The sequence below is a fragment of the Marmota flaviventris genome, chromosome 2, assembly GCF_047511675.1.
Source record: "Marmota flaviventris isolate mMarFla1 chromosome 2, mMarFla1.hap1, whole genome shotgun sequence".
Taxonomy (NCBI): Eukaryota; Metazoa; Chordata; class Mammalia; order Rodentia; family Sciuridae; genus Marmota; species Marmota flaviventris.
Genome location: NC_092499.1, coordinates 29,422,187 through 29,447,778, shown reverse-complemented (window position 1 = coordinate 29,447,778; position 25,592 = coordinate 29,422,187). Strand labels below are relative to the sequence as shown.

General features: G+C 35.1%; 1 protein-coding gene across 1 annotated transcript in view; it reads left to right on the top strand.

The window, feature by feature from the left end:
• The first annotated feature begins 989 nt into the window (after positions 1-989).
• The window catches only part of Dnal1 (dynein axonemal light chain 1), a 37,339-nt gene continuing 12,736 nt past the window's right edge, over positions 990-25,592 (top strand). Inside the window, exons 1-5 of the mRNA XM_027931655.3 lie at positions 990-1,059; positions 6,162-6,200; positions 10,044-10,153; positions 13,156-13,211; positions 22,365-22,420. Coding sequence (XP_027787456.1) covers positions 1,057-1,059; positions 6,162-6,200; positions 10,044-10,153; positions 13,156-13,211; positions 22,365-22,420 — 264 coding nt within the window. The 5' untranslated portion in view covers positions 990-1,056. The remainder of the gene's footprint in view (positions 1,060-6,161; positions 6,201-10,043; positions 10,154-13,155; positions 13,212-22,364; positions 22,421-25,592) is intronic.

Here is a 25,592-nt window from a genome sequence, read left to right as displayed (position 1 = left end):
AGAGGAAATAGAAGTAAGATTCTGAAAAGGCATAAAGATACACACACACACACACACACGCGCGCGCGCGCGGCACATGCCTGTAATGCTAGTGGCTTGGGAAGCTGAGGCAAGAGGATCGCAAGAAGATTGCTAGTTCAAAACCAGGCTCAGCAATTTAGGGAGACCTTGTCTTTAAATAAAATATACAAAAAGGACTGGGAATGTGGTTTAGTGGTTAAGCGCCCCTGGGTTCAATCCCCCTGGGGGAAGAAGATTGATATTTCACCATTAATGCTATTTGCATAGAGTATAATCCACTATTTTGAGTAAAATGAATATACAACTGGGTCTCAGTGGGACTTTGGGGCTGGTCACAGGGAGTGCGTAAGTTTTTAAAGCTTCAGAAAGACTGTGTCAATTACAAACAGCAGTATGTTAGTGTCTATTCTCCATTCTTCTAGCAACTCTATAAAGACACTCATTTATTTGCAATTTTAGCTATTCTGATACGTGGGAACACCTCAGTTCTGTAACACCAACATTTTGTGACAATTTAAGTGTGAAGCCCAGCTTTCAGGGTGCCTCTGGCTCTCTGGAGGACCAGGGGTAAAGATACAAAAAATTCTATCGAGTTTAACTCTGGGTATTCTCCGATGGCCAGGTAAATTACACACAGTAGGTAGTTTATTCTCCCCGGTTAAGAAAAGATGGGAAAGACAGTCTTCAACGGAAAGGGATTTTGTAAGTTCTGAGAAAAATGCTATCGGGAGGTTTTAAAGATTTCAACGTCATTCCAGATCGGCTGAAAATGCTTTCGGAAGGGAAAAGGACATCTCCCCACCACTGGTGGCGGTTAAGCTCTCCTGCCCTCGGCTGTCGGCAGGGAAGCGGCAGTCAGGCGGGAGGACCCCGACCCGCGGAGCTGTCCCACAATGCCCCGCTCCCGCCACCCCAAGGGCGGAGAGGAAGGACCGCTGCCGGGGCAGGCGTCCGCGGAGAGCACCGAGAGCTGCGCATGCGCACTTAACGCGGAGGGCCCTAGCAACCGGAGCAGTGACAGTAGCAACCGCCGGAATGGTGAGTACCCTCCGGGCCTCCTAGCCAAAGCTGAGATGAGGTTGGGACTGGAAAAGGGTGACTGTGAAGTGTTGAGGGCCGCGGGGTTTTCGAACAGCGGAAGGGAGTCGATAGCGGATGTTGGCTCAGTGGAGTCCGAGGCCTGAGGCGAAAGGAAAGCCCTGGCAAAGGGTGGTCTGGGGTGAGGGTAGCCTGAGACTGGTTGGAAGTTGGGTTAAGATAGAGGGGCCCTGGCAGAAGAAAAAGGAGGGCGAAAAGCAGGAAGTTTTCGGGACAAAGATGATGGTAAGGGGGATGTGGATAAAGATAGCTCTTTACGTAGCAATAATTGTAACTCCCCCACCCCCTGTTGAGATGGAGGGAGCTCGGGCTAGTTACGAGGGGGGTCAGTGTAACACCCATTGGCAGCAGTATCCCTAACCTGTGAAGTGCCCAGATTGCCCTCCGAATGACTGTAAGTGCACTTATTAGGTAACGCTGATGGAATATACTAGGGCAGTGTTTCTCAAATTTCAATATGCATAAATTTGAGCTTGTTGGAATGCAGATTATTAATTTTTAATATGATTGGGTGTTCAGGAATGTGCATTTCAACGATGCACCTCAAGTGATTCTAAAATTGGGGAGCATCACACCACACTTAGAAAAATCCTTCTGCCTTCGATTTAAAACCAACCAGGGGTTTTGTCCAATCAGAGCTTTTATGAAGTAATGATTTTGCCGAGTGATGCTTCTCAGCTCCTAAAGTGTGCACTTACTCTCTTGCTTACCTACTTGGTAGTTCTAACTGGTAGTTTGAAAAGGTTTACAGATCCAGCTAAAGTTATTTAGCAAAGATGTGATTGTCCTGCTGGATGGAGATGTTGATAAAGAAATATTGGGACTAAGAGTATAATTCAGGAGTAGAGAGTTTACCTAGTAAGGTGATGCCCTGGGTTCCATCTCCAGCACTGTGACATAGATAGATAGAAATAAATACAGGTCCACATAAATTTACATTTTTAATGTAGTTTTAAAAAGATAATATTACACATTAAAGCTCAGGTTTCTGGCTTCTCTGAAAAAAAATTTAACATTGGACACATGTTGCTATGGGCATAGGTGTGACTTATGCAGTCGAAGGGGAGAAATAAAGAATGTCCACGTGCTTCTGCCCTTTCAATGCTTTATTCACTCAAATCACTCAATAAATTTCACTCTATAGGTTCTTTTTTTTATGTTATTGATGGACACCATACCTTCATTTATTTAGCTTTATGTAGTGCTGAGGATCGAACCCAGGGCCTCACACATGCTAGGTGAGTGCTCTACCATTGAGCCACAACCACAGCACTCTATAGGTTCTTAATTAAGAAAATGACAATCCTTAATGCTAGGCACTGCAATAGACATAATCAATTCACTGTGAACAATTCTAGATTAATTGTAAACACTGCAAACACTCTTAATCATGAGAGACATTCCCTCTGGATGCTAAGGTCAAGTGCCAGGTATAAAGTTTCAAGCCTTAGGCTCTAAGTCCAGCAAATGCACACTCACTCAAACTGTGGTGATCAGGTCAGGACCAAGGCAGGCTTCTCCTGGGGTGGAGCTGATGGCCAGTTGAGGAGAGGGTCGTAGGGAAAAGTTGCAGTTCTCACCAGGGTCAAGAGTTTGAGAGCCGTGAGGAAGATGCAGAAGATCAGGTAAATGATAAGAGTGGTATGTCAGTCCAATCCTCATCAGGCTCTCAGGCGTGAGGTCATCAGTGTCAGATGGCTGAATGTCTGTTCATTTGCTCCATTTATACTAAATTTTGGGGCTTCTGACCACCCTTTCAATCCCTATCAGCTGCCACTGGATTTCATCATTTGTCCTGGGGTTAAGGCATCTGGTCTGGTGGTCCCCACCCTGATTTTCTTGCCTTTTCCCCTTATCAGGGTGAGAGCAACATGACAGAGACTTCACTCTGAGCTTGTCAGGGTGGGGAAAAGTGACTTGTTTATGTCAGGCCTATGCGATCGAATTGGAGGGCTCGGTAAGCATACTGGGTGAGACTGCAGGTTTCAAAGTGGAGTTTTAAAATGGAGTTGCTTAGGCTAAGGCCTAAGGCCATCCTTACAACACATTCTTTTCACATTTTAGTGTTATTGAAATATAATGGCTCATAACTGTCAGCATGTTTTCTTTCTTAATGGTATATAAAACAAGGGTGTTACAATTAGTGGAGTTTTTGTATTTGAAGAAATATGATGTTAGGATAATTCGTTTCCCCAAATCCCACCAGCCAACAGTTGTCTGGAGCCAAGTAGAAGTTATGCTCTTTAGTGGGCTCTGCCCTTAGCTGCTCAGATTTCATCAATTAATGATATCCATTTGGTCTTTCAGGCATTTGTGGGTTTTGACTCCTCCTGTTTATTAAGGGAAACAAGTGACCTGCAACAACTTATAATGCCACAGTAGACAGATAAATTGCTTCTCTTTCTACAATGTTGTGAAAGTGTTCTTTTGGTGGTGTCTTTTTATGAACTCATGCATGCAAGGATTTCTCTGGGAAAATCAACTAGGAATGGATTGTTCAGTGATAGGGTCTATGCATACTTTAAATTTCCTAGGTACTGTCATTGTGTTTTCCAGAATGGCTGGACCACTTTTTACTTTCTCCAGCAAAGTATGAGTGTTCCCATTTCTCTACATTCTCACCAACTCTCTCACTTTTATTGATCTGCAAATGTATCCAGTTGTTTTGAGTTTTTCTGATTTTCAGTGAGTTCAAACACCTGTTAATATTAGTTACCTAAGTTTAAGTTTCTGTGAATTGTCTGTTTATATTTTTGCCATTTGTTTCCATTTTTATTTTTATTTGTAAAATTTAGGAGTTCCTTGGGTACACTAAGCCCTTTGTTGTTTTCAAATGAAAAATATTTTCTCCCAATTTTACTGTTAAATTTGTCAGTGGTGTTCTTTACTTGTTGATTGTGTTTGCTCTAATACTGACCAGTTTATTCTTTTGGGTTTTCTTTACTGATGATCATCTGCACATGATGACAGTTTAATGTTTCAATCATTGCACTTTATATTTCTTTTGTTATAGTGTTTATAAAGATCTCTTGAGCCATAGTAAACAGTAGTAGTGATAGTGAGCATCCTTGATGTTTTTGGGACCTTGAAGGAAATACTTTTAATGTTACCTTTCCAGTTGAGCCCACTTTGACTACCTCATTTAAAATAAATATCCTCCACACACACATATACTTTCTGATACCCCGTACCAACCTTGAAGTTTTTTTAAAAAAATCTGAATAATTGTTATCTTCCAATTTACATATATATATATATATATATCCCCTCCAGCAGATGTAAGTTTCATGAAGGCAGGAATCTTTGTTTTGTTCAACATATCAAAAACACATAAAAGAATGCTTGGCATGCAGTAGACACGGAATAGTTGCTGAAATAAATTAATTTTCCAAGTGTGGTATTGCAAATTTTTGGTATATAACTTTTATCAAGTAGGAATCTCTCTTTAACCTATTAGCTGACAACATTTAAAATCAGATACGGAAATTTATCAAGTGTTTTCTACACTTACTGAAATAAACATGATTTCCTATGAATAATCCACTAATTTTTAAACTTTGAAATTTTTCTGTTGTACTCTTTGTGCTATTGGGATAAACTATTCATTCTTTATTTTTTTATTTTTTGGTAGTTGTAGATGGACAGCATACCTTTATTTTATTTGCTTATTTTTATGCAGTGCTGAAGATTGAACCCAATGCTTCACACATGATAGGCAAGCACTGTGTCACTGAGTCCCAACCCTAGCCCCCAAAATATTCTTCCTTGATCATGATCATTACATATTATTGACTTTGGAGAGATCTAATATTATTCAGAATTTCCAAATCTGTGTTAAAAAGTAAATAGGACTTTTTATGTGGTTATGCTATCATTTTTCTAGACTCATAAAATATGTTGGCAACTTTCCTCTTTCTTTGGGTTCTGAAACAACTTGCATAAGAAGGAGTATTCCTTGAAAGCTTGTTACAGTTCACTTGTAAAACCATCTAAGCTTGGAGTTTTATGAGAGAAGGATGACAGTAAACTTCTTTGATTATCATTTTAATGTTTCCAATAGTATTGTTCTATTCAAAGTTTCTGATTCTTTTTTTGTGACAGTTTTCATATTTTTATGTTTTTTCTAAAAATGAAAACTTCATCTAGGTTTTAAAACTATAGCAAATTTTGCTCATTTTATTTAAAACACTTGATAAAAACCTCTGTGATGTATACCTTATTCATTCTGTATTTTAAATTTATATATCTCTTATTTTTTCCCAGTCATACTTGCAAGAGAATTAAGAACCCCTTCCCCTTCTGCTTTTCATTGACCTCTTCCTTTGTATTTCTTCTTTGGGTTTGCCATATGTACTTTTTAAAATGTTAGCCCATTTGTTTCCAATCTCTTGTTTTCTGATGAATGCATTTGAAAATGCAGATTTCTTTCTTAGTGCTGAATTCCTCAAATAAGTTGAAATTGAACTATGACAAATTTTTTTATCATTTAGAATTAATTTGTACTTATTGATGGAATTATTTTAAAAAGATTTAGACGTGTAGATTTTTGTCATATATCATTCTTTAAAAACATGAAAAGGAGTTTATGTGTATGAAATAAAATTGTTAATATTTTTCTAAAATTTTGCCACTGTCACCTGGCCACAGCAATCGTAAATTGTTCCTAATTGTAATGCATCCAAATTTCAATGTTACAATGTAAAAGATGTAGATTTTAGAATCAATGAAATAGAATATATTTTAATGTCAAGTATTGAAAGCTATGTATTTTTTGTAAATCAAGTGGAAGTGAAATGTATGAGCATTACATAGTGATTTCCTTATTTTTTCTGAGTGGTCTTTAAAGAAATCATTAAAATACCTTCTTGCCTATAAAATCTCAAAGAAAGACATTAATCCTTTTAAAGGTGGAAGCTAAGCTAATGATTAATGAATGAAAATTGAATGAATAAATCACACCAATAAAAACAGCCTGTTTCTTCTTCTTCCTCCTCTTCTTTTTTTTTTTTTTTATCTTCTTCTTCTTCTTTTTTTTTTTAAAGGCAAAAGCAACAACAATCAAAGAAGCCCTAGCCAGATGGGTAAGTATGTGAATTTTTCCTTCTTTTAGAAGCCATACAAGGAAAATTTGGATATAGTTATTTAAATCCGACCACTCAATACAAGGTATCCTTGTGATATTGGAACTGTTCAGCTATCTTGTCTGTGGTAGTAAATACATGAATTTATACAGTTGATAAAATTGTTTGGGACTTAATACATACATACAAATATATATTCACTCATACACGTAAGTGAGTACTAGTAAGTTTGGAAAAATCTAAATAAAACTGATACATTAATATCAGTAGCAATACCTTAGTTATGATATACTGTAGTTTTATAGACTATTACCATTGGGGAGTAATATTCTGGTCAAACTGTACATGGGATCACTCTGTTTTTGTTGTTTTGTTTTGTGGTGCTCGGAATCAAACCCAGGGTTTGTGCATGCTAGGCACAAACTCTACCACTAAGTTGCACCTATCCCCACCCCTCAAATATCTTAACAGAAATGTCAATAAAAATATAAATATGGAAAGACTGATTAACTATAAAATGGCTGGAACCTTTGTATTATAGTACATTTTCTTTTCCAGTTTTATCAGTCACTTTCAAGTAATAGAGTGGTAAATATTGTGGATTGTCTAAGCTTTAATCAGATGATAGTTTTAGCCTGTTGGATGTTAGAACAGAGATAGCCAGTATAGACCAATGTAAATTACACATAAACAACTAAAACACATGGAGTAAAAATACTAAAGTATATAGTAATATTAGAGAGGAAACACATTGTAAAAAACATGCGTTAAATATAAACCATAAGTGTGGCATTCAGCTATTCATCACTATGACCAAAGTACCTGGCAAGAACAACTTAAAGGAAAAAAGTTTATTTTGAGTTTATGGTATCAAAGGTTCAGTCCAAGGTCAGTCACTTCCATTGCTCTGGAGTGAGGCAGGACATCAGGGCAGAATGGCATGATGGAAGAAAGCTGCTCAGCTCATAACCACCAAGCAGAGAGGAAGAGCCTGGGACAAAATATGATCCCCAAAGACATACTCTAGTGAAATACTTCCTCCAGCCATGCCCTACCTGCCTACATAATCCACCTAATAGACTACTGAAATTATTAATCCCTGAAATCGACTTAAATGGATTAATCCATTGATTAGATTATAGTTCTCGTAATCTGATCATTGCACCTCTGGACATTCCTGCGTTAACTAACATGAGCCTTTTGGGGAACACCTAATATCCAAACCATAACAATGAGTATTTTGAATATTAACATTCTGTAATGTGAATAGTTGTAATTCAGCATTTATAGATAAAATTTCCATAGAGTACAAAGATGGCACCTTAATTTCTGTGCCCAGTAATAACTTTTTTGTCTATGCTATATAGTTTGTTACAAAATAATGTACTCTTTACTTTTATAGCTTTGGAAAAAAAAGTCTTTTTAAAAATTTTTTAGTTGTTGATGGACACAATACCTTTATTTTGTTTTTTAATTGATTTTTATGTGGTGCTGATGATCGAACCCAGTGCCTCACACTTGCTAGGCAAGTGCTGTACCACTGAGCTACAGCCCCAGTGCTCACATTAATTTTTTTGAGGCGGGGGTGGGGTGGGGTGGGTACCAGGGATTGAACCCAGGGGCACTTAACCATGGAACCACATCCCCAGCCCTATTTTGTATTTTATTTAGAGACAGGGTCTCATTGAGTTGCTTAGTGCCTCACAGTTGCTGAGACTGGCTTTGAACTCACAATCCTCCTGTCTCAGCCTCCTGAGCTGCTGGGATTACAGGTATGCAGCATCGCACCCGGCTAATTTTTAACATTTAAAAAATGTTCTTTGGGTTTGGGATATAACTCAGTTGGTAGAGTGCTTGCCTTGCATGACAAGGCCCTGGGTTCAATTCCCAGCACCATACACACACACACACACACACAGAGAAATGTTCTTTATTGGCACATAATTGTACATATTTATGGGATACAATGTGACATTTAAAAAATTTTTTTAGTTGTAGATTGACACAACACCTTTATTTTTATGTGGTACTGGGGATCGAACCCAGGGCCTCACATGTGCTAGGTATGTGCTATATGACTGAGCCATAATGCCAGCCCAACAATGTGACATGATATATGTATATAATGTAAAATCATCGATTCAGTATTATTAGCATATCCACCACCTCAAACATTTATCATTCCTGTGCTAATATTCGAAATCCTTTCTTTATAGTTATTCTTAAATATATAATAAATTATCATTAACTATAGTCACCCTACTGTGCTATAGAATACTAGAACTTATTCCTCCTATTTGTACCTGTTACTTCCCTCCCCCTTACTCTTCCCAGCATCTGGTAACCACTATTATACTGTGGACTTCTATGAGGTCCACTTTTTTAGGTTCCATAAATGGGTGAAGACCTGTAGTATTTTTCTTTCTGTTCCTGGCAAATTTCACTTAAAATGAATGAGTCCTCCCAGCTCATCTGTGTTGCCACAAATGGCAACCCATCATTTATTGAAGATTTGAGGGGTTTAAGTTTTCTTTCCCCTAACCTACAAATGTGTGATACAAAAGTACTGACTGGATGTATGTTAGATCTCTTTCAATGGACTATATATTTTCTATTGTTGATGTGTGATGAATTGATTTTTAAAATGAGCCTCTTTGTATCCTACATTTCACAAGGTTAATCTAATCAGTGGATCCATTTAAAACGATTTCAGGGATTAATAATTTCAGTAGACTATTAGGTGGATTATGTAGGCAGGTAGGGCATGGCTGGAGGAAGTATTTCACTAGAGTATGTCTTTGGGGATCATATTTTGTCCCAGGCTCTTCCTCTCTGCTTGGTGGTTATGAGCTGAGCAGCTTTCTTCCATCATGCCATTCTGCCCTGATGTCCTGCCTCACTCCAGAGCAATGGAAGTGACTGACCTTGGACTGAACCTTTGATACCATAAACTCAAAATAAACTTTTTTCCTTTAAGTTACAGAAAACACAGGAAGGCAAAGGAAATGGTCCCTGAGCTTCAAGTTGTGTTGGAAAGAGAGAACTAACTCTAAGTTAGTGATGTACTTGGAAAATATTAATAGGCAGCTTGTATGGGTAATTAAATTTTAAATTGTATGCTTAATACTAAAACTAAATACTAAGGTAGGATTTAGTGAATTAGAGTAGAACAGATAGCTTTGATCTCAGCTATGTTATAAAGAGAATATCTTTAAAATTTCTTATATTGGGGGTTCTAGCTCAGGCTGAAATAAGTATAGAAAAAAGATGATGAATGAAATCTTACCATTCTGAATCTGATATTTAATGAGGTCAGTTAGGGACAAGGAATATTTTTTAGTAAAATCAATTGATAGACTTTTTATTTTATTTTATTTGTACTAGGAATTAAACCCAAGAGTCTTACCACTGAGCTATATTCCCAGTCCTTTTTTATTTTTCATTTTGAGACAGGATCTTGCTAAGTTGCTGAAGTTTCACTAAGTTGCTGAGGCTGACCTACCTGCCTCTACCTTCCAAGTTGCTAGGATTACAGGCACGTGCCTCTACACCTGGAAATGGATAAACAAAAGATTTTAAACAATATAAAAATATAAGTGATTTTTTTTCTCCTTATTTCCTTTTGCTAGGGACCTAACAATTATCTGATTGAGCCATATTAGGGTTATTAGGTTATTAGGGTCAGCAAATACATGGTTCAGTAAGTGATGAATAATTATTAAGTAGTTATTAAAATTCTAAAAATGTTGAAATCAAAATGTTGAAAGGCCTTCAGAAATCTTGCCTCTTTTGTTGTACATCATAACGAGGGATCATTTTGTTCCAAATTAACTTTTCTCATAGGAAGAGAAAACTGGTCAGAGGCCATCTGAAACCAAAGAGATAAAACTTTACGCCCAGATTCCCCCAATAGAGAAGATGGATGCATCCTTGTCCACACTGGCTAATTGCGAGTAAGTTCTCTTTTCATCCTTCTAGTATTGTTATTTAGTTTTCCTTTCTTTTTTCCTTTATACTAGGATATATTTGTTTTCTGTGATTTTCATATTTTTGTTTGTTTATTGTAATTCTTCCCTTGGGAAAGTTAAATGTGAAAGATTACTGGTTTATAGGATTATTAATGGAATGATATTTTTCAATATAGTTTTTATGTTATATTTTTATATTATATATTATAATATAGTTTTATATTATAATATATTATATTTTATATTATAATATATTTTATATTATGATACATTATAATATAGTTTTTTATTATAATATAGTTTTATATTATAATATATAATATAAACAATATAATATTATAATATAGTTTATATTATAATATAGTTTTTATATTATAATATAGTTTTTTTTTATAATATAGTTTTTATATTATATTTGGAAATGGAAAAGTCCTAGTTTTTTGGAAGAAGCTAAATAACAGAATCAACTGTTACTCTGTCATTTGAGTCAACTACTTTTTCTTGTAAAATTATCCATCAAAGTCAGAACTGCATTTTTTTACTGATTACCTAAGGAATACACATTTTTTAAAAAAACTAAAAATACATTGCAAACCATCCAGGAAATATAAAGAACACAAAATATTAATGTCAACCTAAATTGTAGTATCTTGTAAAATCAATGTTAGCATTTTTACATAGAGCCTTTTAATTTTTACCCCCACTACTAGGGATTGAACCCAGTGGTATTCTACCACTGAGCAACATCCCCCCAGCCCTTATTCTTATTTTTAGACAGGATATCACTAAACTGCCAAAGCTGGTCTTGAACTTTTGATTCTTCTGCCTCAGCCTCCTGAGTAGCTGGGATTATAGGTGTGTACCACCTCACCAGGCTAATTTTTTTTTTAATCCTAATTGGGATAAAATTGCACTTGTTTTGTAATCCTGTTTCCTATGACTTCAATGAGCAGATCTATGTTAATTTCTTTTAATTTATTTTCTAAATATTCTACTCAGTTTTTAGCAGGATTGTATGCTAATTTGAGGCAATTATACAGTGACACCTCATAACCATATTTTCAGGACCCTATTGTCTCCTGTCAGGGTTGTGGAATACTGTAGAGTACCTGAGGTTCTTTCTAACTTCTTCACCGTGTGTTTCTATAAATGTGATCCCTTCACCACCTGAACTTTCTGCAGGAGATAAGCTCCATCCCAATTTTATAGAATCATACTAAGGAATTCTAAGAATCTCTACAGTAGGCAATTGGGTAGTACTTGGACACATACTTGTGAACACATTGGTGAACACATATTTGTAATATTACTCATATCTATTACTTAATCTTTGGGATTAAAGGGAAAAGCAAACATATGTATTTATTGTGTGCAATTCATTCATTGTGATGAAAGCATACTGGCTTACATAAAAATCTACCTTGGGATTCATATTTGGCTTCTAGAATGATCTTTTTTTGTCATAAAACCATCAAAAAGGTAAACAAACTTGAGAAGATTTTGTATCCCATGCCAAAGCCTTCAGAAACCATTTAGAAAGAGTCAACCTGTTCATATTTTTGCTGACAATGTCTTTGGGAAAGCTATGTAAACAAGATTTAAAGAATTCTTTTCCAATAATATTCCTAGATTTTAAGGCACTTTATTTATCACTGGTAGGTCTCAGGAATGGGGGATAACTAGAAAATATACAGATTTGGTGAAAACTATATAGTAATTGCTTTTGCTGTTTCAAACAGATAAATGAATAATTCCTCTTCAAGTCAAATATAAGGGTAAGACACGTGTTCTAGCATCAAACTTACCTGGATTTTAATTTTGGACCTGCCACGTTGTGATTGTGTAATATTGGGCAAATTGTTTAACATCTTTGTGTCTCAGTTTCATTTGTAAAATGTGGATAATAATAATATTTATCTCAGAAAATTGTGATTGTTAAAATAATTCATGTAAATTGTTTAGAAGAATAGTGGGCACACATTAAATGTTCAACAAATTAGCCTTTATTATTATATGTTTTGCATGAAATTTCTAATATATTAAACATTTTAATCAAGGAAGAAAGATTAAGAATGTTAACTATGTTCCCTTTAAAAACTTTGTTTTTATATCATTAAAATATGGATAGAAAAATATATGCAAAATATTAAAAGTATGAATCTCTAGGGAGGGTGGGACAATTGGGATTACATATGACATTACGTTTTTTCAGTATACATTTCTGAAGGATTTAACACATGAAAAAATATATCTTTACAAATGTATATACATAATTGTGTTTTTGAGGTTTGGAGCTTTTTGTTTTGTTTTACTAAAAGGAGTTGTATAAAATATATTGTTTTACAAGATGGTTTTTAAATTTAACTTACATCATGGACATCTTCACAAGTCAGTATCTATAGCCCAATATCATTTTTTAGTATCAGCATAGTATTTCATTATCTATTCCAAGTTGACAGATTTTTTCAGAGTTTTTTTCTATTATAATTATATAATAAGTAGTCTAGTTTGTATGTCTCTTGGCACTCATCTTTGTATTTTAGTAGGCTGCATTCCTAGCAGTAAAATACTAAGAACATTTGCATTAAAATTTTTTTTAAAATTAATATTTATTTTTTAGTTTTCAGCAGACACAACATCTTTGTATGTGGTGCTGAGGAGCGAACCCCGGCCGCACGCATGCCAGGCGAGCGCGCTACCGCTTGAGCCACATCCCCAGCCCAAAAAAATTTTTATAGATAACACCAAATTGCCTCAAAAAGATTTTTTAAATTTCCTACAATAAGTGTGTATTAACATTTACAAGGGGGGAGGATCGTTTCAAAAATGAATGAATTCTATGACTGAATGAGGAAAAAGGATTCAATGTAAAAAAAAAAAGTTGTTTAAATATTATCTTCCATGGGAACTACTATTGAGGAATAATTTCTAATATATTATTATAAGTTTTTCATGTTAATTAAAGTTTTTTCTTTGTTCTTTTAAAGGAAGCTTTCACTGTCTACAAACTGCATTGAAAAAATTGCCAATCTGAATGGCTTAAGTAAGTGATCCATGGTAACAGATGGTTCTTGAATTTTCAACATTCCAGAGATACTATGTAATTCTAGAAGCTGGCACCTGTTTCTTTAGGTTTTTGGTTTTTTGTGCTGGGGATTGAACCCAGGGGTATTTTACCACTGAGCCACATCCCCAATCCTTTTTATTTTTAATTTTGAGACAGGTTCTCACTAAGTTGCTCAGGGCCTCCCTAAATTGCTGAAGCTGTCCTCAAACTTGCAGTTCTCCTGCTTCAGCCTCCCAAGTCACTGGGATTACAGGCATGAGCTACCACACTTGGCCTGGCACCTGTTTTAACCGCAGTATTGTCAGATGACAGAATGTATAAACGATGAGTCTTACATTTGATTATCCAAAGAAAATAACACTTGAACATTTTAACGATCTTTTAAAACTTTCATAAAAGTTGAAATACTTTAAATAGGAAATCAGATTTTTGTTATGTATTTATTTCTTTGTTTAGATTTGTCTTGTATGTATTTCAAACTTGTTATATTTAAAATTTAATCCCTCATCATGTCTTGTTTTCCCCATATTCTTATTCTTGTTAATGACATGTCCACCTTCTTAGTTCCCAAGGTCTCTGATGATCAACTGGTTTCCAATTGCTGCCATAACTTGGTGACTTAAGTCAACAGAAATTTATTCTCTCACAGTTTGGGAGATCATAAAACTGCAATAAGTTTCATTGGACCAAATATCAGGCCACATTCCATATGAGGCTTTAGGAGGGAATCTTTTTCTGGCCTCCTCCATTTTCTTTTTCTTTCCTTCATTTGTTCCTTCCTCCCTCCCCTCCCCTCCCCTCCGCTCCCCCCTCTTCTCCTCTCTGCTCTTTTCCCTTCCCTTCCCTTCCCTCCCCTCCCCTCCCTTCCCTTCTCCTCTCTTCTCCTCCCTTCCCTTCCCTTCTCTCCCCTCCCCTCCCCTTCCCTTCCCTCCCCTCCCCTCCCCCCCCTCCCTTCTCCTCTCTTCTCTTCCCTTTCCTTCCCTTCCCTTCCCTCCCTTCCTCTCCCCTCCCCTCCCTTCCCTTCTCCTCCCTTCCCTTCCCTTCCCTTCCCTTCCCTCTCTCTCTCTTTTTGTAGTACTGGGATTGAACCCAGGGGTGCTCTACCACTGAGCTACATTTCAGCCCTTTTTATTTTGAGACAGGATCTTGCTAAGTTGCCCAGACAACTTGCCATCCTCGTACCTCAGCCTCCAAAGTAGTTAGGCCTCTTCCATTTTTTTTTTCTTTTTTCCACATTTTTTATTGGTGCGTTATAGTTTTATATAATTATACAATTTATTGTTACATATTTGTTCATGCTCACAATTTAACAGTATAATTTGGCCAATATCATTTCCTAGTATTTCCCCTTTCCTCCTCTCCTCCCTCTCCCTGGTCCCTTTTCTCTATTCTACTTATGTTCCTTCAATTTTCATGAGATCTGCCCTCCTCACCATTCTTTTCTTTTCCTCACTAGCTTCCACATATGAGAGAAAACATACAACTCTTGACCTTCTGAGTTAGGCTTATTTCACTTAACATAATGTTCTCAAGTTCCATCCATTTTCCTGTAAATGATATAATTTTATTTTATTTTTTTTATGGTCCTCTTCCATTTTCTAATGGGTGCCATACTCCCAATCTCTGCCATCACACTGACTTCTCCCATTCTGTGTCAGGTCAAATCTCTGCCTCACTCTTGTGAGGATATGTGTGATTGCATTTCGGCCACACTGAGATATTGAGGACAATTTTTCCATCTTAAGATCCTTAATTTAATCATACCTACAGAATACCTTTTTGCCATTTATGACAGATCCTAGGGATTAGGATACAGAGGTACTTTTGGGAGAACCATTATTTAGCCTACCATATTCTCTCTTCACTTAAACCCTACACCCAAGTTCATCAGTAAGTCCTATTAATTCTACTCTTTGAAGCAGCTTTCAAATAATTTGTTGCTTTTCCATTTCTAGGAGCCCCAACTTGAATTTAGCTTCCCGTTAGATCATGTTTATCAAACATTTTTACCATTTTCTACAGTAAGAAATAATATGAATTTATTATATATTCATATGAATATACATATAAAATATATACATATACATCTAAACTGGAATAGAATTTACAAAAAAACAGTATGAACTCTTATAGCATAGGGTCCAGTATGTATTTTTTAAATTTGATTTTTTTTCAATGCTGACCACAACCAAGTTGATTTCACAACTCATTAATGGATTATTACCCATAGTTAGAAAAAAAACTACCTTATGACTTTTGTGATAATCTCCTAATTAATCTCCTTTTCTCCTTTCTATTGTTCAGTTAAACTTTATCAATGATACCAGAGTTTTCTTTTTAAAAATATTATTTTTTCCCAGGCATGGTTGGTGCATGCCTGTAATCCCAGCAACTCAGGAGGCTGAGGCAGGATGATCCCAAGCTCAAAGCCAGCCTCAGCAACTTAGCAAAGACCTAAGCAATTTAGCAAGACCCTGTCTCAAAATAAAAATATAAAAAGGACTGGGGATATGGTTAAGTGCCCCTGGGTTCAATCCTTAGTACAATAAATAAATAAATAACTTGTTTTTATATCATTCTTCTAGATCTGAGACCTAGGCTCTCCTTTGCTTAGTAAAGACCTAATGTCTTAATGTCATAGTCAAAGCCATCTAAAAGTTTGTATCAAAAAATTTAAAAAAAATAGCTGGGTACGGTGATGCACACCTGTAATCCCAGCGGCTCAGGAAGCTGAGGCAGGAGGTCATGAGTTCAAAGCCAGCCTCAGCAATGGTGAGGCACTGAGCAACTCGGTGAGACCCTGTCTCTAAATAAAATACAAAATAGGGCTGGAGATGTGACTCAGTGGTTGAGTGCCCCTGAGTTCAATCCCCACTATCAAATAAATAAATAAATAAGATACTTGTACCACTGTATTTATCCCAACATACCATTGCTTTATTATGACTGTACGTATTTATTGATGTAACATTTTTCATGGAGAGCAGCCCCCTCCTATAATAGGAAAATCCTATAAGAAAATAAAGATTAAGAATGCCACATTCAAATGTTACGTCCCTCTCTAAAAACTTTCCTAATTTCCAGCATCATAATTACTTCTTTTCTTTTCTTTAGAAGAATGTTTTTACGTCCCTCTCTAAAAACTTTCCTAATTTCCAGCATCATAATTACTTCTTTTCTTTTCTTTAGAAGAATGTTTTTAATTTTTTTTAGTTGTAGATGGACACAATACTTTTAATTAATTTATTTTTTTATGTGGTGCTGAGGATCGGACTCAGTGCCTCACACATGAGTGCTCTGCCCACTGAGCCACAACCCCAGCCCTCATAATTACTTCTTCTTTGAGAATATTTATAACAGTCTACCTTGGATTGTAATAATAATTATCCACTTCATATAATTATGGTGAAGATTAAATGAGTTAGATTACATGAAATACTTAAGAATTGTGCTGGTTCAGATAAAGTGCTCAATAACTATTAATCACTATTATAGTTGAGAATATGTTTTGCTCTTTAGATAGTGAGCTTCTTGAGGGCATGCATAACATATTATTAGTCTTTTCTATTCCAGATCCTTTCCCCCCCAGTACCTTTCTCAAAGTTGGCACTCCAGGGTCTGGAGGGAGGTAGAGCATTTGCCTACTGTGTGAAAGGAGGGTGGGTGGTAGAGTGCTTGCCTACTATGCGAAAGGCCCTGGGTTCAATCCCCAGCACCACCACCAAAACAAACAAACAAAACACACACACATCGAACTTGGCATTCTATATTTTTACAGTGCTAGAGGGAAGTGTTAACTATTGGAGCAGGCTTAAAATGACTCCCTCTATTCTGACTTGTTGAATAATTTGTTCTCTTAGGTAATTAGTCATTTTATTCTCTGCCTCAATTTCTTTTAATGTAAGTATTTTGCTTGAGACTGCACTGAAACACATATTATGATAAATTATATGCTTTTCATTTCATAAAATCATGACTCGTAATAGGGTCATGATTTTATGAAATGAAATAGGGTTGACTATGGTTTTTGACCCATATTCTAACTTAGGTTATTTGGTGTGTAACTCTCTGGAAAATTAAGAAGAATTCCCAGTCACGCATAGTTAGTGGTACACACCTGTAATCCCAGTGACTCAGCAGGTTGAGGCAAGTGGATCACAAATTCAAAGCTAGCTTCAGCAACTTAGCAAGGCTCTAAGCAACTCAACAAGACCCTGTCTCAAAATAAAAAGTATAAAAGGCTGGGTATGTGGCTCAGTGGTTAAGTGCCCCAGGTTTAATACCTTGTAACAAAAAAAAAAAAAAAAAGATGAAGAAAAAGAATTCCCACAACTCAATGGCAAAGGAAATTTTGATCAATTATTGATGTCTGCTATAAACATGGAATGAGAGAATACAGGTATTTGCTACACTTGACTCATCTCATTTTGGTTGTGCTTGTAATATAAATACTTCCTTAGTCAATGGTTAGGAAATACATTTTATCTGTGACTATGAAACAGAGAAATTAACAGGACCATATAAAAGATTGAATTTATGCCTCTAGCTTGCCTGTTACCCCCATCCTTTCTTAAATATGATAGTTTATCTATTATGCTATGGCAGAAAGTTTAAAAATACATACATATTCCTATTTAATAGATGGTTTATAGGAAGAATAAACACAAGGACAATTTAGTGTACCAAAACTGGGACTGGAAAATTCATGACTATATCCACAACCATGACTAAAAAACTATATATTGTGAGTATTAATAATCTCATATTAAAGATTAGAAAATAAGTTTTGTTTTCTTGTATCTTTGGCAACACAAACAAAACTATACTCTTCCAGGTTAGAAATAAACATAAAACTTGAAAGCCCTGTTTTGATTTCCATCATGACCTTGTATGAAGAAAACAACAGTGTTTCCCTTCTAGTGGTACCTTAACGTATGCAACATATAAAATAAGGAAAAAACATAATCGTGTTTTGTTAGAATGTGTAGTCTATTAATTTTGATATCATAATTTACCTATTTCCCTTCATGGCAATAAATGTTTTGAGCCCTTCATTACCATTTTATGTGCATTTTTAAATGGGAGTTTAATATATTAAGTTAAATATCTTTGAGAGTTGCATTTATTTATTTCCTGTGACCTCATCATAATTGATCAGTCAGTTTTGGAAGTGGTTCTGGGAATTGAACCCAGGGTACTCTTCCACTAAGCTACATCCTCAACCCTTTTTATTTCATTTTGAGACCGGGTCTAGATTAAGTTGATTAGGCTGGCCTGGAACTTGCAATTTTCCTGCCTCAGCCTCTCCACCTAGCCAATTAGCGTATTTTGACATAAATGATTTCTCTTTCCTTTTTTGTTTTTGGTACAGGGTATTGAACCCAGGGGCACTTAACCACTGTTCCACATCCTCAGCATCCCATATATATATATATTTTTGTAGTTGTAGTTGGATAGAATGCCTTTATTTTGTTTTTATTTATTTATTTATTAATGTGGTGCTAAGGATCAAATCCATTGTCTTACGCATGCTAGGCAAGCACTCTGCCACTGAGCTACAGCGCCCCCCGCAGTGTATTTTTAAATATTTTTTGTTATAGTTGGACATAATACCTTTATTTTATTCATTTATTTTTATGTGGTGCTGAAGATTGAACCCAGGCCTCGCACGTGCTAGGCGAGCACTCTATCGCTGAGCCATAACCCTAGGTGCCATCTGCCAGCCTTTTTTATATTTTGAGACAGAGTTTCACTGAGTTGCTTAGGGCCTCACTAAATTGCTAAGGCTGACTTTGAACTTGCAATCCTCCTGCCTCAGCCTCCCGAGCCACTGGGATTACAGGTGTGTGCCACTGTACCAGGGCTCTTTTTCCTCTTTGGAGCACTTTCAGTATTAGGTTTCTATTGCACCATATCCTCCTGGTTTTCTCCTCTCTTTCTGACAACCCGGTTTTGTGTCCCCAGCTTTTAAATATTGGAGTGCTGTCAAAACTCAGTTCTTGCATCTTTTTTCTTTGTTCTCTTCACTTACTCCTCAGATTATCTCATCCAGGGTCATGGCTTTACCATATATATGCAGATGGCTCCCAAATTTAAATATCTACCCCTGAGGTCTTCTCATACTCCAGGTTCACACATTCAGTGTCTGAATTCCACTGGATGTCTAATAGATATCTCATACTTTAACGTGAGCCTCTGGGATTACAGGCGAGCACCACTGCACCCAGTGATAATTTTTTTACTCTTTTATATCCCTTCTACGGCCTATTATTTCTATAATTTTATGTTCTGTTACTCTCTTCCTTTATTCTCTCAGGTAACTTCTTGTGTTTTGTGAACAGATTGGATGTGGTTCTGCTTACAAAGCCTTTGCACTTAAAGTTCTCTAGCTGTTTCACTGCCTTTGAGTATTTGTTTAGAAGTGACTTTCTATCTAAAATATCAACCTCTCCCAACACCTTTTATTTCATTCCTTTTATCTGCATATCTCTTTTTTTCCTTCATACGGGTCATACCTTATATACTTACTCAGTTTATTGTCTGCCCAACATTAGCTTCAGGACAGCAGGAATTTTTATCTTTATTACTCACTGTAATATTATGAGTGCTTATTATTGTTCCTGGAAAATAGTTTGATAACTATGTGTTGAATGAATAAATTTTTGAATAACCTTTTTCTTTTTCTTCTTCTTATTTTTTTATTGTGCTGGGGATAGAACCTTGTGAATGCTAGACAAGTATGCTACTACTTAGCTATATCCCCAGCCCTTAATATGCTTTTGATTCTTCATGAAATAGCTAAAGAGAAAGTCCTCATTTTTCTATATCAAAGAGCTTTAAGGAATAATTTGTTATGTAAATCACAAATTCATAATTACATGGGGTATATTAGTTTGTGAAAGCTTCCAATACAAAATCCCAGAGACTGTGTGGCTTAAACAACAGAAATTTATTTTTTCTTAATTCTGGAGGCTAGAAGTCTGAGATCAATTTTTCAACAGAGTTAATATCTTCTGACACCTCTGTCTTTGGCTTGTAGAAGGCTGTTGGCTTGGCTTCTCCCTTTACATGATTTTCCTCTATATATTTGACCCAGTTTTTTCTTCTTATAAAAGCTTCCTTTATATTGGACTGGGATACCTGTATGAACTCATTTTATCTCAATTAGCTCCTTATAGGTCCTATCTCCAAATACATTCTAAGATAACTGGGAGTTAGGATATAAACATGATTTTTAAGGAAAATACAATTTAGCCCATAACATGGTGTCTTATTTCAGTGGTTAAGCCATCTTATGTGAATTAGATCATTCTTAAAATACCTTGTTTTGAAAGCTCAATGATTCTCAAGAGAATTGAAAATAATTTATTAAGTTAAATAAATTAAAACCAAAGTTATATGTGCCTGACACACCACATTATTTTTTTGTATATGTGCCATAGATTAGGAACTTACTGAATGTTTTAAATAATTGTCTCATTTAATATTTATGTTATTATTATACTTACATTCTTATATATTTGATAAGACTGAGATTCAAAGAAGTTTGCTTACCTAGAGAATTGCAAGATAATTCAATCTGTGTTCTCAGCATTGAATTATGTACATTACAAAATAGTATATCCACCAGAACCATCTGCAATGTCCCAGTAAATTTGCTATTAGCCACATATAGCTATTAAGCACTTGGCTGGTGTGACTAAGAAACTAAAATTTTAATTAAATTTTAACTTTAATTAATTTAAATTAAATAGCCATATTTATCTTGTGACTACTACATCAGATAGTCACAGAAGTTCTATTTTTTAAAAATATTTTTTAGTTGTTGATATACCCTTATTTTTCATTTATTTATATGTGGTGCTGAGAATTGAACCCAGTGCCTCACACATGCTAGGCAAGCACTCTGCCTCTGAGCCACAACCCCAGCCCAATCATAGAATTCAATTTGTGAAAACTAAATATATTACTTATACAAAAGTAATCACAGTAGTTTTTTGAAATAGAAGTGAGGTTTCCCATATTTTACTAGAAGTCTTATTTTTTTAATTTGGAAAAATAATGTACACATATGTTTTTATTCAAATGATTCAAAAGAGATTACACTAATACAATGAAAAGTAAGTTTTGGCCTGGGACTGTAGCTCAGAGGCAGACTGCTTGCCTGGCATGTGTGAGGCACTGGGCTCAAGCCTTGGCATCCATAAAAATAAACAAATAAAATAAAGGCATTCTGTCCATCTACAATTACAAAAAAACTTTTTTTAAAAAGTTATTTTTCTGACCACAGACTCTGAGCTCCTTCCTAAAGTCAACCACTATTTCTATTTTCTATTTTCTTTTCCAGATAATTATACAAAAAACCAAAACCAAAACCAAAAACAGAAATATCCTTTTAAAAATTAAAAACAGGCCTTTTCTTTTTAACCAAATCACAATGTAATTATTTAAAATATTGAAAAACAAAACATTTTTAAATGCTAAATTTATTTCATTTCTCTTATAATACTTCACAGAGTAAAGGGTAACTTTTTTTTTTCTTTTCTGTTTTTGTAGTACTAAGGTTTGAACCCTAGGCACTCTACCACTAAGCAACATCCCCAACCTTTTTTATTTTATTTTGAGACAGGGTCTTACTAAGTTGCCCAGACTGGCCTTGAACTTGGGATCCTCCTGCCTCAGCCTCTCAAGTAACTGACATCACAGGCGTGCACCACCATGCCCAGCTAGTAAGAGGGAACTATATAAATAATATATTTCTATTTTCCAGTGTGAGTTCTGATACTATATATTTAAACATATTTGAAACATACATGCTCCCCAAATAAAAGTTAACATCTTCTTTACTTTTATCCCTGTAACATTTTAACATTTTACTAGCCAGGCATTCCAGATACCTAATCAGTTTTAAATTTAATATTGACAGGATGTGGGGTTATGGTTATTACAGTGCTTATCTTAGGTAAATCAATATTATTTCCTATTTGATTACCTATTTTTATTAATAGCCTTTTTTGCTCATCAAATAAGGTTATTTGTTACATAAAACTTATTAAAGCTTTATTATACTAGATTTACAACAATTATATGATTCTCGTAAACAAAATGCTTTCTTTCTTTCCACTACAGAAAACTTGAGGATATTGTCTCTGGGAAGAAACAACATAAAGAACTTAAATGGACTGGTAGGTTGTTATCTAACATTTTTAAAAAGGTACAAACTTTTTTTTAATTAAAAAATGTTCATTGCAGAAGCTTTGCAGAGTAAAAAAGCAAGTTAAAAATATAAACCACTGACAAACACTGCTGACATCTTTTGTCTTTTTACCTTTTTTCTGTTCTTCAGTGGGTATGTAGATTATGAAATCATACAATACATATTGTTTTGCACCTCCTTTTTAACTTAATTTGTAAAATTCACTTTCCAATGTCATTTGTTCATCAAATTCATTCAAAATATTTCTTGAATGCTTACTTGAAGCTAGGCACTGATTGAGGCACTAGAGAGACAGCAGAATATAAAATAGTCCTTGCTCTCATAGAACTTAGATTATATGTGAGGGAGAGATATGAAAAGATAATTGTATAATGCATCAGGTGGTGATGAATGAAGAAAAACGAGGCATAAAAAGAGAAGATAGAATGATGCAAATTCTCTCTGTGGAAGTGAGATGTAGACTATAAGCTACAGAGCTGACAAAGGAGCAAGAGCACCAGGCTGAGGGAACAGCAGGTGAAAACGTCTTAGACCTGGTATCCTTGAGTAGGAGCCAGAAGAGTTGATTGAGGAAGGAGGGTGGTCCTCATTGACACTGGAGAAGGAACCAGGGACCAGGCCGACAGAAATAAGATTTTATTTTATTTTCCCCAAGTGTCTTGCAAAGTCAGTAGAAGTTTCTGTTTTTATTTTTATTTTATGCAGTCCTGGAGATTGAACCAGCTACATCCCTGGCTCTTTTTTATTTTTTGAGACAAGGTGTCTCTAAGTTGCTGAAGCTGGCCAAACTTGGAAAACCTCTGCCTTAGCCTCCTAAATAGCTGGAATTACAGGTATGCAGTACCGTGCCTGACTTCCATTGGAGATTTTTAATTAGAGAATGCAACTTAAATTTTTAAAATAAATTTAATCATACCCCCTTTTATATTTTTAAATTTTTTTGTAGTGCTGGGATCAAACCCAGGACCTTGCACATGTTAGGCAAATGCTGTACCACTGAGCTATACTCCAGCCCAGTCATACCGTTTTTTAATAGCCTAATATTCTATCTTATTGATGTATCATAATTTATTTAAGTCAGATACTTACTAATTGTGTAGTTCATTTCTAATTTGGACTTGTTATAATCATTCCTGTTATGAATTTTCTTTTAGCTATATTAATGTACACATTCATGAATAATTCAATAAATTCTTTGAAATGGAATTGCTGGGTCAAAAGATACGAATTTCTTTTAAGGCTTTTGTGACATATATCAAGTTGCCCTTTGTAAAGTTTGAAACAGTTTATATTCTTACCAGTAATGTTTGAGGTTTTCCATTTCCCCATACCAACCTTAGGCATTTAAATTTTTTTTTTTTTACTACAATATGCTATTTATTTATTTATTTAGTGTGTGTGGTGCTGGGGATTGAACCCAGTGCTTTGAGCATGTGAGGCAAGCACTCTACCAACTGAGCTATATCCCAGCCCTTATTTTTTTATTTACTGATTATTTCAACTTCCTTCCAACGAAGAATAGATGGAACAGTATTATGAAAATAGGCAATTTTAGGAAAGATGAAGCTAATTTCTTTTTCTTGTATCTGTTCCCCAAAGGGTAATACTTTTAGAAAAGTGTTTATTACTAAATAATTCATAAACATTCTGAAAATTTTTTGACTCCTGTCTTCATGTCCCCCAGTAAGTCTAGCTTGTGCTTCATAAGGGACAGCAGTAGGTTGAAACTGCAGTGCTTCCCATCAATAATCTCTCAAAATCAGGCCAAAGTGGCCATCCCCCTGCAGAAACAGTTTACCACCCAAATAGCAGTCAGTTTTCAGAGGTGCAATTTTGGAATTTTCTTGGATTTATTAGCCATTCTCTGAATTATATTCCCACTCTGTGTGTCTGTTTATCCACATAAAATGTTACCAATAATTTATAAAATGCTCAGAAATTCTTCAGGATTAGATTCTGGAATTAAATAAAAGAAATTTCTTCCCCAATAACCAACAGCTGAATTGTTTGCTATCTAATTGGATTGATAAGCAAAATTCTAAATGATCTATAAAAATAAAATGGTTTGTTTTGTTTTTTTAAAGTATATTTGTAAATTTAGGATATTTACTTTTTCTCCATTGTCTGAGCCTTCATAACACCCAGCTGTTGGCTCTGTTTCCAGGATGTATCAGACATGTTTGAGAGGTGTGTGTGTGTGTGTGTGTGTCCAAAACCTTGAACACTTATATGTAAACTAAAGAGAAATAAACTGCACAGGGATACAGATGCCAGACTCAAAATAGGTTCACATACTTAGTTAAATTATTCATCCAGACACATTTTTTGATAGCTGAGTCAGTAAACTACAAATGATTATAAAATATGAAATTTTAAATTGAAAGAAAGTGGTTCATTTCAGACTACTTAGGAAAACTGACTATTAAGACACATTATAAGCCCATTTATATGTATGATCTGACCTCTGCTTTCCTTTCCAGTCTTATTTCATAGGGCTCTTCTATTATTAATCTATAGCCACAGGCCTTATTTCACTTCCTTGACCCTAAGAAGTCCATTCCTATCTGGGGACCTTTGTACTTGCTGTTCCCTTTGCCTTAAAAACTGTTAGTATGGATTTCCACTATTTTGACTCCTTCTTAACCTTAATTTCTCAACTCAGATGTCACCTCCTTAGAGGTGACCTAGCCACTCCACCTCCCTATATCTAAAGCAGTTTTAGGTCTTAAAATTTATTTTTATTTTTATTTTTAAAATTAAATTTATTTTTATTTTAATTTATTTTTAAAATTTATTTTTTATATAATTCATTACACTGAAATTCTTTGTTCTCTCTTTTTTTATCCCTCTTATATATATTGTACCCCCAATGAACATATCAGTTTTGTTCATCAGCATCTATAATAGTGCTTGATATATGTAATAGACACTCTATAAATGTTTATTGGCTCAATGTTTTATTATAATTATACAAACTAGTACTTAAGTTTAAATCTTAATATAAAAGTGATATGTTCATTATAAAAATAAATAATTTATAAATATATTAAATATAATGTGGAAGTCATTCTTCTTGAACTTCCCTACTACCCTCACCAGGTCTGTGAGATAATAGGAATAAAATTATTTTGTAGGCTTTA